This window comes from Gadus chalcogrammus, chromosome 11, assembly GCF_026213295.1.
Source record: "Gadus chalcogrammus isolate NIFS_2021 chromosome 11, NIFS_Gcha_1.0, whole genome shotgun sequence".
Classification (NCBI taxonomy): domain Eukaryota; kingdom Metazoa; phylum Chordata; class Actinopteri; order Gadiformes; family Gadidae; genus Gadus; species Gadus chalcogrammus.
This window is the reverse complement of record NC_079422.1, coordinates 3424122-3442200: the sequence shown is the minus strand read 5'-3', so window position 1 is coordinate 3442200 and position 18079 is coordinate 3424122. Positions and strand designations below refer to the sequence as shown.

The window sequence follows — 18079 nt, the reverse complement described above, 5'->3', positions numbered from 1 at the left end:
TCGGAATCCGACCTCCGAGTCCGCCGTCTTTGTGAGGTCAACACGCCATCCGTTTCATAAAATTGTTTTATATATACATATTTTTCCTATTCGATAGATGTTCACATAAAGGTAGGCTATTCCTACATTGGTTAGTACCCGTTGGTTAGTACCCGCATGTACTTATTGAACATTTGCACACCTAGTTTGAAACAATTAAACAGTGGGATAAGAAAATTGTAATCAGACATTTAATTATTAGTTAGGGAAATCATTATTATTTCATTATCATTATTTCACACTTCACTGTCACCACCTCGTGCGTGAGCCCCATGTGAGCCAACAGCGCCAGCCTAGCGGTGGACTGAACCTCTGGGTCGCTGCGCCCTCACAGCGCCATCTAGCGTTGGACTGAACCTTCGGTTGCTGCGCCCTCCCTCCTCCCACGTAGTCATTCTGGGAGCCGAGGGATCATAAATACACGGCTGCAAGTTATCCAAGTTTTTTCCCCCGGATCCCAGTGTTTGTGGTCCCGGATGCTAAATGACTATGTTGGACCATTAAATCACTGGATTATAAGATTGAACTATAATTGACCATTGGCTTTAACCCTGGGACCGTTTATATTCCGTGGATGGACGAAATATTGAGCCTTTGGAGTTAGTGGATGTTTACCCAGTCCGAAAGTGATCGACATTTACCGGTTGAAGTTTTCAAGAAGCAAGAAATTATTAAAAAAATTAAAACATTCTTCTAGGCCAATTCTGGTCGCATCGAGGCAACTTCGCTTCCGCAACACTCGGACGATCGGCGAATTAAAGAAAAGCCCTGCTCGGATGAAAAAGACATCTTCATAAGAGACAATAATTTATTTCTACCGATTCAATTTAAACTTAAATTATTTCTATAACCATGGCAAAAAAGTATGATTTCCTTTTCAAACTACTGCTGATTGGTGACAGTGGAGTGGGAAAAACGTGTCTGATCATTCGTTTTGCCGAGGACAACTTCAACTCTACCTACATCTCCACCATCGGTACGTATCGCGTCGCTGTGTCGACCCTGACGAGCAGAAATGGGGTTTAACTCTTGCAACTTTCTTGTGACATCATTCTCTTCCTGACATTCCAGCTTTTCCCCGTCATTACCCGACCGTTTATGGCAGTTCTTCAGTTGGCTCTACTTTCTCACGCCCATGAGCTCCCCTGCTGTCATGTCCCAACTAGTCTGCTCTACTGTCCATTAATATAATATGTTCACAGCAGGTATCACTCAATGTCATATGCCAATGGCAGCCTATTATTCAGTAGGCCTGTCCCCCCTGTTCTCTTCCTCTCTTTTCTTCTCTTTCAAGATGGCTATTTCTAACGTGTAGGCATACTTCAGTGGGCATATCGTCACTCCTATCTCGCTGTACAATCTCTCTATTCCCCAAAGAATGCCCGTGTCTCTATCTGGCATGCACCGTTTGCAGCAGAGGCTAACCCTAACCCCCTCCTCTGCCCCTCGCTGTCCGCCAGTCCGACACGAAACCCCAACAGTAACAATCCCACCGCCCGTGGAAATTAGTCTATCTGTTTACACCACAAACAGAACGATGATTAAAAAAAAGTACCCTCTATTCATTGCTTATATTCAGTCGTGATTTTGTCCGATATGTTTGATTGATACTTGTGACCTATATAAGTGTGTGTGTGTGTGTGTGTGTGTGTGTGTGTGTGTGTGTGTGTGTGTGTGTGTGTGTGTGTGTGTGTGTGTGTGTGTGTGTGTGTGTGTGTGTGTGTGTGTGTGTGTGTGTGTGTTTTCTTCTTTCCTCACTATATTTCTCTCTTGTCCTCTTTTCCTTCACTTGGTCTTATCCAGGAATTGACTTCAAGGTGAAAACCATTGAGGTTGACGGAAAGAAAGTGAAACTACAAGTCTGGTGAGTGACACAGTTGCTGGTTAATGACCTTGTTTTGACATTCTTGACATTTATTAAAGTCACAGTATCTGTATCACTTATATATCACTTATATGAAGTGTCAAGTCCGCACTCAACCCTGTTTCAAAGCCAACTAGGTGGGACTTTGTGTGGCTTTGGTGAAGTTAACTTGACGGTTATTGAGAATATACATTTTAAATGTTTATCAGCTAATGTTAATGCTTTGTTTCTCTTTGTGTGTGTGTGTGCGCGTGTGCGTGTGTGTGTGTGTAAGTGTGTTTGCATGTTTTGTTGTTGGTGTGTGTGTGTGTGTGTGTGTGTGTGTGTGTGTGTGTGTGTGTGTGTGTGTGTGTGTGTGTGTGTGTGTGTGTGTGTGTGTGTGTGTGTGTGTGTGTGTCTGCATGTTTTGTTGTTTTTGTGTGTGTGTGTGTGTGTGTGTGTGTGTGTGTGTGTGTGTGTGTGTGTGTGTGTGTGTGTGTGTGTGTGTGTGTGTGTGTGTGTGTGTGTGTGTGTGTGTGTGTGTGTGATAGGGATACGGCAGGCCAGGAGCGCTTTAAGACCATCACGACAGCTTACTACAGGGGAGCCATGGTGAGGCGTTGGTCCAACCTACAGACATCACACTGTTCCCACTTCCTGTTGGCCCTCTCTCTGTTACTGCCTGTGACTGACCTCTGACCTCTATCCTCCACGCTAGGGTATTATCCTGGTGTATGACATCACTGATGACAAGTCCTTTGAAAACATCCAGAACTGGATGAAAAGCATCAGAGAGGTGAGGATGAGTTGTGCGTGTCTCCAGGACGACCAGCCAGTAGCATGAGGAAATTCACTATTCTCTTACATAGATTCGAAAGTGTCTCATTGATCCTTAAAATCGTCAAATCCTATGTATTACTCACTGGCACTGTTGCATCATAGCAAGTGTATGTAAGGATGTATTGTATAACCTGTCTCATATGAAGGCTTATTATTTACAGTATCAAATATGTTGAATGATGTGACTTCATTGGAAGTGAAGAAACATATCGCCTGCTCGTACTTGGTCAATTTAATATTTTGAAGAGCCAGTAAACCTACTGTTTCAGATGGAATTCAAATTTAAAAAAAGTATTGAGAGGTTTAGGAAAGAAACCTGATGATACTTTTTTAGTACCGTCCTTGTGTGACTGTTATGAGCGTATAACAAGCGATTTTGTATATGAAATCCCCAACACACAATAGCGTAATACTATAGGTGTCCGGGAAGCCTTACCCTTAAGCGGACATTAAATAAATCTCTGCTCAGACTGAGCTTCACCATCCACACACACTGCCGGTGCACCTTGGTCGTGACGTCAGACTACCTCAGAAAAGGCACTCAGACATCACCAATAGAACGCCGCCTGCGTTCAGCAGAGTGCGAAAAGTTCACATAGTGTTTTTTTGGAGAAGGGCAAAAACATAGAATTCAACCCCTTTATTTTTATTTTTTCTCTAAATTGGGGACTTATTTCAGTTTGAGTGATGAAACAGCATAGATAACAATGTTGAGGACAAATTACCACGTTTAAAACCAAAAAGAAGAGTGGTTTTAGGTTCACCGGCTCTTAAGGAACAACACATTAAATCTAACATACTGATGAAAAAACGGCCTTGCAGCATTTAGAAACAGTTATTTAAAGAGATCCCTGCAACTTTGATTGCATAATTATTTAGTATCAACAGAATCGCCACTTAACAACTAAAGTGTGTTTGAACAGTTGACTTATCAAAAGTGTTTATCGAAAACTATATTGGAACTAAGCTCAGGCCAGGTTATTCTGTGTTTGGGGTCTAACTTTACATAAATGAGACAGCTCCCAAACCCAGAGAACAATCTCTCTCTCTCTCTCTCTCTCTCTCTCTCTCATCTCTCATCTCTCATCTCTCATCTCTCATCTCTCTCTCTCTCACACACACACAGAATGCTTCAGCTGGAGTCAGTCAGATGTTGCTGGGGAATAAGTGTGACATCGAGGCCAAGAGGAAAGTTACCAAGGAGACGGGCGAGAAGGTGAGGCAACCTGAAAGCAAGAGAGAGAGAAAGAGTTTGAGCTTGTAAAACAAAAAGGCATAATCAAATATTTGAAGGTATTTGACAAAAGTGGCTGTGAAAAGGAGCAGCAGCCAGGAAGAGGAAGTAACAGTATTATCACTCAACATCACAGTAGAGTGTAACCAATCAGGGCTGGGTTCTGCTTTCACAGCTGGCAAAGGATCATGGGATCAGGTTCTTCGAGACGAGTGCAAAGTCAAGCATCAACGTTGACGAGGTGAGATACCACTGTCTATCTCTCTATCAGTTTATCTCTCTGTCTCTCCCTCTCTCTCTCTCTCTCTCTGTACGTCTGTCTATCTGGCTGGCTGACTTTCTAGTCTGTTTATGACTTGCTGGCTGGCTGGTTGGCTACTAATATTATTACCTCTCTAATCTTCTATCCTATTTGTTTTATATCTTTTCCCATAGTCCTTTATGGCTTTGGCACTGGACATCCTACACAAATCCAGTAGGAAACCAGTAAGTACAAGCTTATCCATAAGCCAGAAGAAAAACAGCAAAGAAGAAATATGAATGCAGTAATATTTCCTATGTTCCCTGAGTTCATAGTTGCTTTGCTGTGTTTCCTTCAAACAGGGGCAGAACGACCGGGTCAGAATCACCAGCACACAAAAGAAGTCCTCCAAATGTAATCTCTTCTAGATCCTCTCTTGTGTAACAAACACGTCACTACTATCATGTTTACAAGTAACAAAGCAGTAAACTACAACCACAGGGACAGAAGAAAACGAAATGAGCACCTACTATTAATGTCACTTACTGTAATTCATATTATAGCAAGTAACATGACCGGAGACAATCAGAAAGACCCATAATCAGTGTTTCCTAATGCTGTACCGGAGGTCTGCTGTTAATGTTTGAGTACACTTATGCCGCATTCAGCACAAAGCAATAACCCTTGTCTACCCCTGGTTTGACCCCAATGGATCAACCATCTCATGGTGGCAGAAAGTCTAGGAATGACCCCAGCCTTAAGGTTCTGGGTTTATCATACCCCAATAGTCCACCTGTATGCATCCCTGAGCAAGATGCTAAGAAACACACCCTCTTCGCTAAGGTCGACCTTCATATCTCGACTCTCCAACGTAGATTCAACATTGATCCCCCACTTATCATGACCCCCAGAAGCCAGAGTGATGCTCAGATAGGCTAAGTCGGATCTGTAGTTACCGGATGATGGCAATATTATAACCTTTTTATTATTATTATCTCAACCATACTATGGTTGGATTAGGCCAAAATGCTGAATGAATTTCCATTCTGTATCGATTTTTCGGAAGCAGATTTTTTATTGTGAAAATAATATGAATGACCCACAGGAGATCGGTATGCTGTCTCCATCTGGTGGCCATAATTAATTCACTTTGAACTGTAAGACAACAACCAAATGAGAAAAATACTTTTCAGTTTTATATCTTTGGGTGGTTTACAGCAAAATATTCTTTGGACTAGATCTCGGCTGATTATTCGAAAGTGTCAGTATAATTGATGTCTAGTGATACAGGAGTAGAGGAGTAGTTTAAACAGCAGCAAAGCGATTATTTCTCACATAGGAAATTGACCTGGCACTTCAGGACCAGTTTATCATAGAGCAGCCAAATCCTGAGTTAAGTGTCGGCTGTTAAGATAACATGAATTCCTTTAAAATCTATCTAGGAAATTATATGGAAGTCCCAAGGACGTATAGGAAAAATAACACCTCCACCTACAGTATTCCATTAAGCTGATTTGAGAGACTAGCAACTACTTTCATGTAAAATTGTAGGATTTGGTTTTATATTCATAAAAAACATCTGGTTCGTTTCGGTATCTCTGTTGCCATTTCAGTTTTATAGGCTATATTTGTATTTCCTAAACATCCTAAACCATTTTTTAACAAGACAAAAAAAAAAAAATACATAAAAAAATGCAGATATTTTTGGAGGCTCAATCAATCAATTTCAAGCCTTAACCTCTTTGACAATCTTTTGTTACAGGAAGTGCGTTCTTATTGACATTTAATAATATTGAATTCTGGAAGGAAATCCTAAATAATTCATAGAGCTTTTGAAGGTGTTAACTGAATGCTAGGATTTTTTCTTTTCACATGTTGCATTATTTTCCTTTAGAGTCTTACACTTTTACATTGAATGGAATACTATTCCAGCGGACATCGTACACCTCAAATGTGTTTTACATTTGTAGTGCATTTTGCCGATATCTTCTTGGAGCCTTAAAATAGGTGAATATTGGACCGACTATAATAGTGAATGGTTTGGTATTAATGAGGGTGGGAATGAGATAGAATAGAGGAGCAGAGACAAGTGCAATAAGAGCAGATGAGACATCATAGAAGAGAATATATAGGCCTATGGCTAAAGAATAGAAGGAATGAAAGAGATAAGGATGCAGAGACATTCCCTTTTTATATCTTAACATAATTGTCTCGGCACTGTTGACTTCTATTGTATGTGCTTTTTTCAATTCTTACAATGGGTTCCCGTTTCTGTAATACGTGACAAACATTCATTGTATAGGCATTCATACATTCATTGTCTACTTTCTATTGTCAAACACGATACTCAATAAAGTAAAAAAGGAATGAGAAAAATTAACAAAAAGCTGGTTTTATGTAACATTGTGTTTATGAAAATGTACCCCTTCAAAACGTCATAACAACATCTGTTCGACTCAAAAACATTTGCGATTTGGCCATTGAAACAGCCCTTGTACCCTGAAGCTATGGGAACCCACCTTCTCAGCATCAGCACCACTACGACGACACGCGCACTGTGCCGCATATCCGTACTGACGTGCCTTGTCATCACGTTGGGCAGGTATCGGTTTGCAAACATGATACAATTCGTTTAACCCCCATTGCCTTATTTAGACGAATACACATACCAGTACATTGACTTGCTATGTACCGGATATAGGCCTACACCACGTATTATTGATGTTTTTGTGACGCACGGGAGGATACAGTGAGGTAGTCGTATACGATCAAAGCACACACGGGCCGGACGGGATGCCCGCGTTACTGCAGGGAGAAACGAGGCTGGCGGGTGGTGGTGGTGGAGGGGGCTGCGAGTGGACCACCGCAAAACTCCAGTGATGGAGACGAAGAGAGGATAACATCCGACGAGAAACTTGTTATGTTGTCGCGAGCAGAAGTAGCAATTTGAACGTCGCTTGAAAATATTTCCTCGCGGTTTATATTGACATGTTCATCTGTACATCCCGAAGGACGTGCATCGGTCACACGCTCATAACTTGATCCATATTTATCCTCTCACGAAGACGTGGATCTAACACAAGGAGGACAAGCGAGCGCTCACATCTTTTAGATGGTGCTGCTTTTTGCATAGAGGAACGCTAAAAACCAAGAGACTCTTTTGGGCTCCGGTGAGTGGATCAGTAGGCTTTTAATGGGCTGGGGATCGGCTCGTCTCCGTACAGCGTACCAGGGGTTTGGGGCCTGCTTCGTACGGTTACCGCAATGCTACGGGCTGGCCAATATGTAAGACCGGAGAAAGGAGGATGAAAGATTGGGAGGCAGATGCACTACAAAAAAAATATAACAAGATTCTGACTGATGCATGAAGCGATACCCGTTCTCTTTTCTATCGTCTCTGACTAACGAGCAGAAGGACCGTGGCTTTGTAAGTGGATAGAGTCTGTGTCCATACACACACCTACAACCGAAGATAACGGGGGAGGGGTGGGGGGGGGGCGATTATCATACTCCAACATTCTGCTGAGCAAGTTCTTGGTCGGACCCCTCCGTGTGACTTGGACGACAGCCCCAAGCCATGGTGGTTGGTGCAGAACGGGAGGCACCTGCCAGCGGGAGCCTTGGTGCATTATTGTGACAGGGAGGGTTCCTCAAGCCAACACTGAAGTAAACACCTGTGCCACTCCCTCCCCCACCGCCCCCCCTAAGCTGCGTTCCTTTTACACATCCCACCGACTGTGTGTGCGTCTACACGGAGAGAAGAGTGGCCCCTTAAGCTGTCGGAGGGGGCGTTCTATACCAGGGATAACATTTAGGGCTAGCGGAGGCGGCATGCCTTCCCCCTCGGACTCCAGCAGCGTGGCTTCGGCCTCGGGTTCCCGGGGATGGTCAGACAGCCGGCGGGGCATGTCGGGCAGGGGGCAGGGGGGGGCACGGCTCCTGCTGTACCTGGGCCTGTGCCACCTGGGCCTCGGGGCCATGGTGCTGGCCTTCTCCTTCACCAGCATGGCGTTCACGTCCTCAGCACGCGTGCGACAGTCCTGTCCCTTCTGGGCCGGCTTCTTTGTGAGTGACAGCCCAACTGACCACTTACTAACCTCAAAATATCAAACCTTTCTCTGAACATGGTGGAAAATATGTGTGTGAATGTGTCCGTCTTTAATGTGCACGTGTGCCTGCTTGTGTGACCAGGTCGTGGCTTCGGGGGTCGTGGGAATCATCTCGTGGAGAAGACCCCTCACTCTGGTGGTGAGTAGTCACCACAATGTCCCTTTGAGTTTAGCTTTTGTATGTATCATGTTAACACTGTTCCATGCCTGTGTGTGTGTGTGTGTGTGTGTGTGTGTGTGTGTGTGTGTGTGTGTGTGTGTGTGTGTGTGTGTGTGTGTGTGTGTGTGTGTGTGTGTGTGTGTGTGTGTGTGTGTGTGTGTGTGTGTGTGTTACCCAACAGGTATCTTTGTTCATGCTGCTGTCTGCAGTGTGTGTCATCCTCAGTCTGGCTGGCTCCATGCTCTCATGTCAGAACGCACAGATGGTCAAGTCCATGCTCACCTGCCAGGTATCACCAATGACCTTCTTGATGCTAGCCAGGCACACACCGCGAACGCAGAAGCAATGGGTGCATTGAAAATATTAATGTGTTTCTTTGAATGTGTGATGACAGAAATGCTTATGAATCCCATCCCTGTGTGTGTGTGTGTGTGTGTGTGTGTGTGTGTGTGTGTGTGTGTGTGTGTGTGTGTGTGTGTGTGTGTGTGTGTGTGTGTGTGTGTGTGTGTGTGTGTGTGTGTGTGTGTGTGTGTGTGTGTGTGTGTGTGCATATGCCTGTGTTTGTGTGTGCGTGTGTGTGTTTGTGTTCTACCAGGTGGAGAATGGCCTGTGTGTGTGCTGCGCACCGACCCACTCCTGCTCCATCACCGAGGAGGACACCCTGGTGCTCTACCTGAACGCTGACTGCCACTCGGTCAGACACCAGCTCAAGGTGGGTGGGGTGGGTGTGTGTGTACGTGTGTGTGAGAGAGAGAGAGAGAGAGAGAGAGAGAGAGAGAGAGAGAGAGAGAGAGAGAGAGAGAGAGAGAGAGAGAGAGAGAGAGAGAGAGAGAGAGAGAGAGAGAGAGAGAGAGAGAGAGAGAGAGAGAGAGAGAGAACTGTGGCATTGTTGGTTTCTTTTTTCATCTTAATGCAGTAAATTGTTAGCCGAGTCTCTGAACATAAGGAAAGTGTCTTACACAAACCTTTCCTAATAAGGTTTGGAAAAGTGAATACAGGGTCCATACATACAGAAACACACACACACACACACACACACACACACACACACACACACACACACACACACACACACACACACACACACACACACACACACACACACACACACACACTGTATGTACATACATACAGTACAGGCATGCAAACCTACATACATACATACATACATACATACATACATGCGCTCACATACTTATGACCTGTGCAGCGATACAGGCCTATTCCAACGCGATTGACTTGACCAGTGTCCCATCCTTCCTCTGCGACACAGGACCTGCTGTTCAGCGCGTGTGGGCTGAGCATTCTCTCCACCATCATCTGCACCCTGTCCACCGTGACGTGCAGCATCCACATCTTCTCCCTGGACCTCGTGCACCTGGTGAGCCGCCTCTGATGCTCGGCCAAGGGTTTGTTCTCTGCCAGTCACACAATCCTTTGTGTGAAAAGAAACACACTGCCACCTGCAGGATGAATATGATTCGATTTTGAACGTAATGTGAAATGCAGTTTGACAAATTCTTCCGTTGTTATACCAACCTGCTTTTATGATGATGCTGGTGGTGATGATTGGGATGATGATGGTGATGATGATGATGACAATGACAATAGCTCTTGTACTCATTTTGTTTAGCTTGCACCTCATCGCACTCGCTCCGTCAACCCAGAATGCACCACTCCCCAGGATGCCTTCCTCACCAACATCATGGACTTTGAGGAGTTTGTCCCGCCCATTCCCCCTCCCCCCTACTACCCCCCGGAGTACACCTGCAGCTCAGAAACAGACGCTCAGAGGTACAGCATGCTCCCTTCATCGTCCTATCCCCCTCTTCTCCCTCTCTCCCTCCCTTTGTCTCCCAGACACACATCAACTCTTCAATTGTGCACAATTAATAGATAAAATAGGGCTCTTCGTTCAATGCAGTGCGACACTCGATCAATGCAGTGCAATATTGAACAAAGGCTACAGGCTGGTAATTATGTGTTGTGTTGTGCAGTATCACCTATAATGGCTCAATGGAGAGCCCCGTTCCTCTCTATCCCACCGACTGTCCCCCGCCATACGAAGCTGTGATGGGACAGAGGGCGGCAAGCCAGGTGTGTAGTTAATAATGTGTCAATATGTTATATAGACATGATTAAGCTGCACTGTATTCCAACGGATTTTCACTGCTGTGATTGTCCAGGCAACAGTGTTCGACACCCATGGCACTGAGCTGTCTGGGGAGAGAGTCACGTCCACTGCCTTCAGCGGAGAAGGTTTGGCTCCTTCACATGATCCGATCCAATACTGTCCAGTGGCCTCTAGTCACTGGACAGTGATGTGTGTATGTGTTATCAGTGTCGCCTGACAGTGGAGTGTGTCTGTGTTATCAGTGTCACTAACAGTGGAGTGTGTCTGTGTTATCAGTGTCGCCTGACAGTGGAGTGTGTCTGTGTTATCAGTGTCACTAGACAGTGATGTGGAAGGTGCTGTCAGTGTCACTAGGCAGTGGAGTGTGTATTTGTTATCAGTGTCACTAGGCAGTGGAGTGTGAATGTGTTATCAGTGTCACTAGACAGTGATGTGTGTCTGTGTTATCGGTGTCACTAGACAGTGATGTGTCTGTGTTATCAGTGTCACTAGACAGTGGAGTGTGTCTGTGTTATCAGTGTCACTGGACAGTGATGTGTGTCTGTGTTATCAGTGTCACTGGACAGTGATGTGTGTCTGTGTTATCATTGTCACTGGACAGTGATGTGTGTCTGTGTTATCAGTGTCACTGGACAGTGATGTGTGTCTGTGTTATCAGTGTCACTGGACAGTGGAGTGTGTCTGTGTTATCAGTGTCACTGGACAGTGATGTGTGTCTGTGTTATCAGTGTCACTAGACAGTGATGTGTGTCTGTGTTATCAGTGTCACTGGACAGTGATGTGTGTCTGTGTTATCAGTGTCACTGGACAGTGGGTCTCTGCTGATGTCGGAGATCGTGGACATCCCTGACGACTCCTCCCCCTCGGAGGACTCGTGTCTGATGGAGATTGGGATGAGGAGCCAGGGGGGGAGGAGCTACAGCACCGGAGGTGAGGGGGGTCGGGGTGCGGGGGAGGCGTCAGAGTACGTCAGCTTCCGCGGGCCGCCGACTGTGACACCAGAGAGCCCTCTGGCGGGGGGGCCGCGGGCCAGGCGGTTCTTCAGGGGGGAGAGGTCCAACTCCTGCTCCTCCCCAAGTACAGCTACCCCCACGTATAGGTAGGGACCATCACACACACACACACAAGCATGCACTGACACATGCACATACTCACCACACACACACACACACACACACACACACACATACACACACACACACACACACACACACACACACACACACACACACACACACACACACACACACACACACACACACACACACACACACACACACACACACACAAACAAAGACATGGACTATCCCCTGCTCTATATCTTTACAGGTCTCCGTTATTGCGACGCCAGGCCATTCTAGCCAGTAGTTGCTCACAGCTGGAAGTGCTATCAGCCGCCAGCTCTAAACAGCACTCCTCCATCCCAGAGATCAGGCTGGGACCATCCTCACAGTTGTCCCAAGGGTCTGCTTCAGTCTCCTCAGCTCTGCCCAACAAGTCCTCCATCGCCCCTGGGGAGAGCCAGGTCCCGGGGGGGCTGGCTCTGCCCCTCCAGCACCTGTTCCTGCGACGGAGGGGTGGGAAGGGGAAGCAAGATGCAGCGGCGGGCCGAGAGAGACTCAGCGATGGGCTCCTGTCTCCCTTAGTCAGGTCTCATAGTGACCCTGGTCTCAGCAGCTCCAACAGTACAGGTGAGAAGGACTTCCCTGACCCGATCCTCAATGAGTTTACACACACAATTACATATTGACAGTATGTTTCCTCCATGTAATTTCTCTTGTGAAGTTGACTTTATCGGCTCCGAGGGCAGTAAGGAGGGCTCACAGATGTCCACGGACATAGGTAAGGTTGTTGTTACACACATTTATAGAATACATCACAACTAGGGCCCGACCGATTCATCGGCCTGCCGATTTAATCGGCCGATTATAGCCTTTTTGAAAATAGTCGACATCTGCCAAAAAGACGCCGATTACAACCGATTTTTTTTATTTATTTTTTTAAATGGTATTGCGCTTATTATCCTGCAGAATGCGCTCCTACTCGCCTTGCTAACTAACAACTTTAGCTGGAGTAAAAAAGAGGAGATCGAATTTTACCGTACAACATGAAAGCACGCTCGCTTAGGCAGCTGCGCACTCACCTCACCAATGTACACAAGACGCGTTGTTTGAGCATGTTGTGCCTGTTTTTCTTTAGGTCCCAGGCCATTTTAATTTGTTATACTGTAGACTCTAACGGTGAGACCATACTGCTCAGCACGCACGTGTTAGTCACTGCTCACGAGCGCAGCACATTGGGAGTTATTATTATTTATTTTACATTTTACATTACACTCATTTTTGACTGTAAATGTATTCTAAAACACTCAAAGGTTCTGCATTCAATTCACATATTCGTCAAAAGTGTTTAAAGTATATTTAAGGTATCAAAAACTACGTTTTATATGCTTTTTTTTGTTTTGTTTTTAATCGGCCGATTAAATCGTAATCGTAATTTTTCTCTGAAAATAATCGGCATCGGCATCGGCACTCAAAAATCAATATCGGTCGGGCCCTAATCACAACAGTCTTTAAGGGTGGTTCTGTCTATCGGTTGTCTGTCTCCTCTCCAGGGCCGTCCTCTGAGGCCTTCCTTTTGGGACACCCTACTTCCCCCCCTGAAGGAACCCTGCCCAGCAAGGGCAGCCTAAAGGAGGCCGCCACAGGGTCCCCACTGCCCCCCAAAAAAACCACCTCACCGCTGCACTTACCTAAAGATTACCACCGATCCCTAGGCGACCTCAAGGTCAGTCCCCAGAAGCAGTGTGTACAAACACACTAAGAGGCTAATAATAAAAAGAGAATTTACCTGCATGTGTAACATGCAACCTTAGTTACCTTATTCATTTTAATCTGATTCTATTGCTTCTCTTTTCTTGTATCTTGTATCTTCCATCAGGTGACCCGTGTCCTGGTGGCTCGGTTTCTCCAGCGCTCCAGGAGGAACCTTGCGCCCTCTTCTGATCATACGTGCGGCCCAGGCAGCCAGGGGACCAAGAGGAGGGCTGGGGCGGAGGGCCCCCCGTCCACCCACCTCCCCCTGGAGCAGGTCACACATTTAACCTCAACATTTTACAAAACCTTATTTGGCATCTTTCCGGTCTACCTTGAATAGTTAATGTCTACAAGATCAGGGGTCTCATTTATCGTACGCACAAAACGGGGCTGAAATTGGCGTACGTGACTTTCCACGCCAAGGTTGTGATCTATAAAAAACCAACTTGACGGGAGAATGTGCGCAGCCCTAAGCAAACTCTGACCCATGCGTACGCATGGTTTGGAGGAAAAGGAGAATTAGCGACACAGATGGTGTGGTGGTGAACTGAAGTCAGACAGAAGAATTGTAGAGTGAGAAGAACGATTATGTTTTATCATCGCCCTTCATAAATTTAATTTCAACCCGTATCATGCGTTAAATCTATGTAATCTGAATAATTTAAGTCAAATGCGTTATTTCTCAGTTATAACTCCAGAAACATCTCCTTAGAATAGAAATAAAACAAATTCTCTATATTTAATCCCGTCATTCCATACTGTCCACTGACTGCATGGAATAAAGCATCTGTCCAACATGTGTCAATAACATAATATTTTTATGTGACACTGTAAACACATAATCAAATGTCAATTAAATCCCAAGTGTGGAAAACCAAGCCACACTCCTCATCACAATCGTCGTCCGTTACTCTTGATGCTTTTCATGACAAATCAGGCATTAAAAAGGGGTTATGTTCAAGAACATTTTACGTGGGTGATTACAAACTGATTATCCAAGGTGTTCTCGGTCAGTCTTATTACCGTAACCCTATAAATACAGAGGTGAGCGCCGTGGTAATGCTGCACTGTTACAACCCCTACTCGTTCAGGGGGGAAAAGGGAAGTAACACACACACAACCCGGTGGATTGGGGTTGTAATTATAGTGTTTTATAACCCAACAAAGGAATAGAAGGTAACAATCATCAGAAATGGGCCGCTAGGTGCTGTCAAAGCAAAGAAACAAATATAACCAAAAGAGAACTCCTTAAAATAAAATGGAGCTACCTGTCTAATAACTAAATACGAATGGTCCTAAAACAAACCCTAACTGGCTACTCTAGCATAACGAAAACAGAAATACAAATGATCAGCACCCCCTAAACCTAGTGTGGCTAAACAGTGACAAACCTAAATGAGAGTGCAAATGAACAACATCAGTACAGAGGGATTCTTCTTACCCTGGCCCAAATCTGGGAACACACAAACGTAAACTCTTGCTCTCAAACGAATGCGACTACGCGCCTAGATTCCCTACAGGTGTCTGCCGCCGCTTGCAAGGCGAATCAGGCTTAACGTCTCCACGGCGCCGTCGCTCTCTGGTTGGTTCCGGGGACGGAAGGACCCGCCCACTTGAGCTGCTTTGGGGAAAAACAGGAGGGGTAGCGCATGCAGAGGGAGGGGAGACAATGCGGTCGGCTCACGGCCGTAACATGCACCATGGCACTGCTGGCACTGGAGTACCATGCAAATGGCAGGATTCGGAGGGAGAGGGTCTTTAGGGACCATAACGATTTATTGGTAGGCTACATAAAAATATGTACCTTTATGTCAGACCACTTCTTTTTTAATTCTGGGACTGTGCGCTCCGTGCTACTGACAGAGTTCCCTGTTGCAGCAACATGTTGCCACTCACTCTGCTTTTTGTTGTTGGCGATCCCAATCCCGTGACCGCCGAACAAAACTATTTTTCGGGCCTCCACCTCACCCACAAGTGTCTCCACTTCAACCACTGCTTTTCTCAGTACTTCTGCCAATGTTTCCGACAAGACATAATACTTGCATCTGAGTCTGTTTTATATGCAGATCGCCTTCATGAGGTCATTTACATTGACCATTTATGGTTAAAAAGGGGCGTGTACAGGGCGGAACGTGAACCTGATTCAGCTGCGCACACTTGTAGGCACTCTGTGATTTATAAAGCAAAGATTGCGTACGGTGTGGGTACGAAGGGTTTTATAAATATGAATAGCGCACGCAAAACTTGGCTTTTGGGCGTACGTACACGATTAGTAACGATCCCACGCACAGTTTTATAAATGAGACCCCAGATCTTCTCTGTAATGCAATTTACCTGGAAAAAATAATTGGCCTCTGTTCAAAAGTGTACTATTTTGCTACTACTACTGTCACTTGTATTGTGATGATTCAATATATTTTATATTATAAAGGTAATTTAATATTTGTAATGCTTTCTACGTGCTATATATAAGTCCCGTAACATCCAAATGATAAACTATGAATACTCAATCATATAGCTTAAAGCAGCAAAGGAAACGCTGTAAAATGTCTTCTGAGAACTGTGAACTACAAGGTGAACTAGATTTCTAGTTCCACCGCCGCCCTCTCAGTAACCTCACCTGTCATCTCATTGAATCCAGGTGATAAGAAGCTCCTTTGGCTCCAGCCGAGGTTCTTCCAACCCCAACCCCCACAATCCCCATCACCGTGGACACAGCCATTCCCACAGTGACAGCCGACACAACCGCCGCGACAGCATCCAGGCCCCGGCGTCAATGGGGATCCACCTGCGGAGCTGCGGGGACCTGAGCTCCTCGTCCTCCCTGCGACGACTGGTCTCGCCTCATGCACCGCACGGCTCGTCTGGAGCACTCTACTCAGAATCTGCCCTGTGAGGGAGGAGGAGAAGGGGGGGGGGGCTAGCGACAAGCAGACAAAACCAGTGTTTGATATCAAAGAATTGAGGCAGGAGAAAAACACCTCCTGTTTAATGACACAGTATAGGATGAGGGGGCGAGGGGCAGATTATTTAGCAGGTCAGCTGAAGACATTTGGCCCTCTGATTCTCTCAACCATCTCTGCAAATGGCCTTATTCAATGGTGCTCCATCGCACCCTCACTGAACACTGCAGAAGAGGTTGGTCTCCCAGCAGTAGCTGAAGGAGACCCCCAGATGCCTCTTGCTTAATACGGCTCTGCTCCATGTGGATATTAAAGATGATTAAAAACCCATCACCATCCCCCAAGAGCAATATAGCACGACTAAACCGTCTCCACCTTTGTACGCAGAAAATATCAAGACTATACTTCATGAAGGAAAAGCCTCTGTAAACTCTCTACCCCCCCCCAACAACCACATACAGTGGGTTGCTTATTATGGGCTGCAGTATGCAGCTGGCCCCTTTTGTACAATTCTACTTATCCAGAGATGCTCTCAGGTTAGGTTATCATGTCATCCCTCCTTAATTTGTCTTCCATCGGAACAAAAGAAATGTATCCTCGTGCACTACCCTATCCATACTTTGTTCCCCCGCTTCACAATGCAAGTACTGCAGAAAAAACACTTCACATGCGACTGGATGCTCAGCTGATTACTGTTTGCTACTTTTCCTTTTCTAATAATTTCACAATCTCCACAGGAATTCCAGACAAACCAGCCATCTGTTAAAACATTATGTGTGCTCATTCCACCACATTAGTAACAGGCAGTGAAACAGAATTTCCTTCCGGAAGGCTTCTGGATGCAATGTTTTTATTTAAATATATGCATGTTTTTTTGCCTTCAAAATGCAGCAGGGAACGTGTGCATTGTTAACATCATGAGCAACTGCAACAATTAATTTTCCTCTGAATGTCTATCTGCATGTTTTGACAATTACTCTTACTTTCTCTGTCTTGCACCCAAAGTCTTTGATTATATCCAGAATAGCGTGGTGGTACAATTAAGTGAACTTAAATGTCTGAGTAGAAGGAGCCTAAAGGAATTAATCTCATTTTGTGACAAAGGGGGTCAGGCAGCAGCTGCATCCATGGGTCAATTAAATACTGACCTTTTTGGACAAAGAAATATATATATATATGTTTATATATATATATATATATATATATATATATATATATATATATATATATATATATATATATATATATATATATCAGTCTCTTGCAAAAAATGTACAAATGTAATTATTTAATAAGAGTTGAAGGAGAAAACATTGTATTTCCTTGAGACTGGTGACTGGTGGGTACTGAGTGGGGGGTGTCGACGGGTGCTGGAAGTGAGGGCTGGGAAAATGTAATGTTGGTCGGGCCTCCAATGAAATGGTAATTAAGTATCTGGAGTAGCCTATACTATTTTCTTGACTCACATTGATTTTATATGAGTAAAGGGCACAATTTGAATACAGACACACGCAGACACGTATATGTATCTGACTGAAAATAAAATGACATATCGTACAGTACACAAAGGCACACACATACACACTTATTTAAGCACCAAGCTGTGTTTCGATCTCCTGTCTTGCGTAAGAAAGTATTATTTATTTGAAGAAATATAGTATATCTAAATGCCAGGCTTAACAGGATAGCAGTTATGGAATTATGAACCAATAAAATAAGTATTATATTAAACATATTCGAAATTTGAAATGCAGTTACTG

General features: G+C 44.9%; 3 protein-coding genes across 3 annotated transcripts in view; all 3 read left to right on the top strand.

The window, feature by feature from the left end:
* The window catches only part of LOC130391633 (small conductance calcium-activated potassium channel protein 3-like), a 109127-nt gene that overhangs the window by 42211 nt on the left and 48837 nt on the right, over positions 1-18079 (top strand). The gene's annotated exons all lie outside the window — the stretch shown is intronic.
* On the top strand, positions 11-6940 carry rab13 (RAB13, member RAS oncogene family). The gene is made up of 8 exons (XM_056602671.1): positions 11-1015; positions 1843-1903; positions 2434-2494; positions 2601-2678; positions 3849-3938; positions 4132-4197; positions 4392-4442; positions 4560-6940. Exons 1-8 carry the CDS (start codon positions 892-894, stop codon positions 4623-4625), a joined length of 597 nt encoding a protein of 198 aa, XP_056458646.1. The 5' UTR covers positions 11-891; the 3' UTR covers positions 4626-6940.
* Positions 8029-16312, top strand: fam189b (family with sequence similarity 189 member B). The gene is made up of 14 exons (XM_056602669.1): positions 8029-8262; positions 8389-8445; positions 8648-8755; positions 9062-9178; positions 9740-9847; positions 10100-10260; positions 10464-10563; positions 10653-10725; positions 11399-11699; positions 11930-12291; positions 12386-12442; positions 13215-13387; positions 13541-13690; positions 16058-16312. Exons 1-14 carry the CDS (start codon positions 8029-8031, stop codon positions 16310-16312), a joined length of 2256 nt encoding a protein of 751 aa, XP_056458644.1.

Coding starts and splice junctions, on each gene's coding strand:
- rab13 (XM_056602671.1), top strand. CDS start 892: ATGGCAAAAAAGTATGATTTCCTTTTCAAACTACTGCTGATTGGTGAC. Junction 2,679..3,848: donor GGATGAAAAGCATCAGAGAG/GTGAGGATGAGT, acceptor ACACACACACAG/AATGCTTCAGCTGGAGTCAG. Junction 3,939..4,131: donor CCAAGGAGACGGGCGAGAAG/GTGAGGCAACCT, acceptor CTGCTTTCACAG/CTGGCAAAGGATCATGGGAT.
- fam189b (XM_056602669.1), top strand. CDS start 8,029: ATGCCTTCCCCCTCGGACTCCAGCAGCGTGGCTTCGGCCTCGGGTTCC. Junction 12,292..12,385: donor CAGCAGCTCCAACAGTACAG/GTGAGAAGGACT, acceptor TCTCTTGTGAAG/TTGACTTTATCGGCTCCGAG. Junction 12,443..13,214: donor ACAGATGTCCACGGACATAG/GTAAGGTTGTTG, acceptor TCTCCTCTCCAG/GGCCGTCCTCTGAGGCCTTC.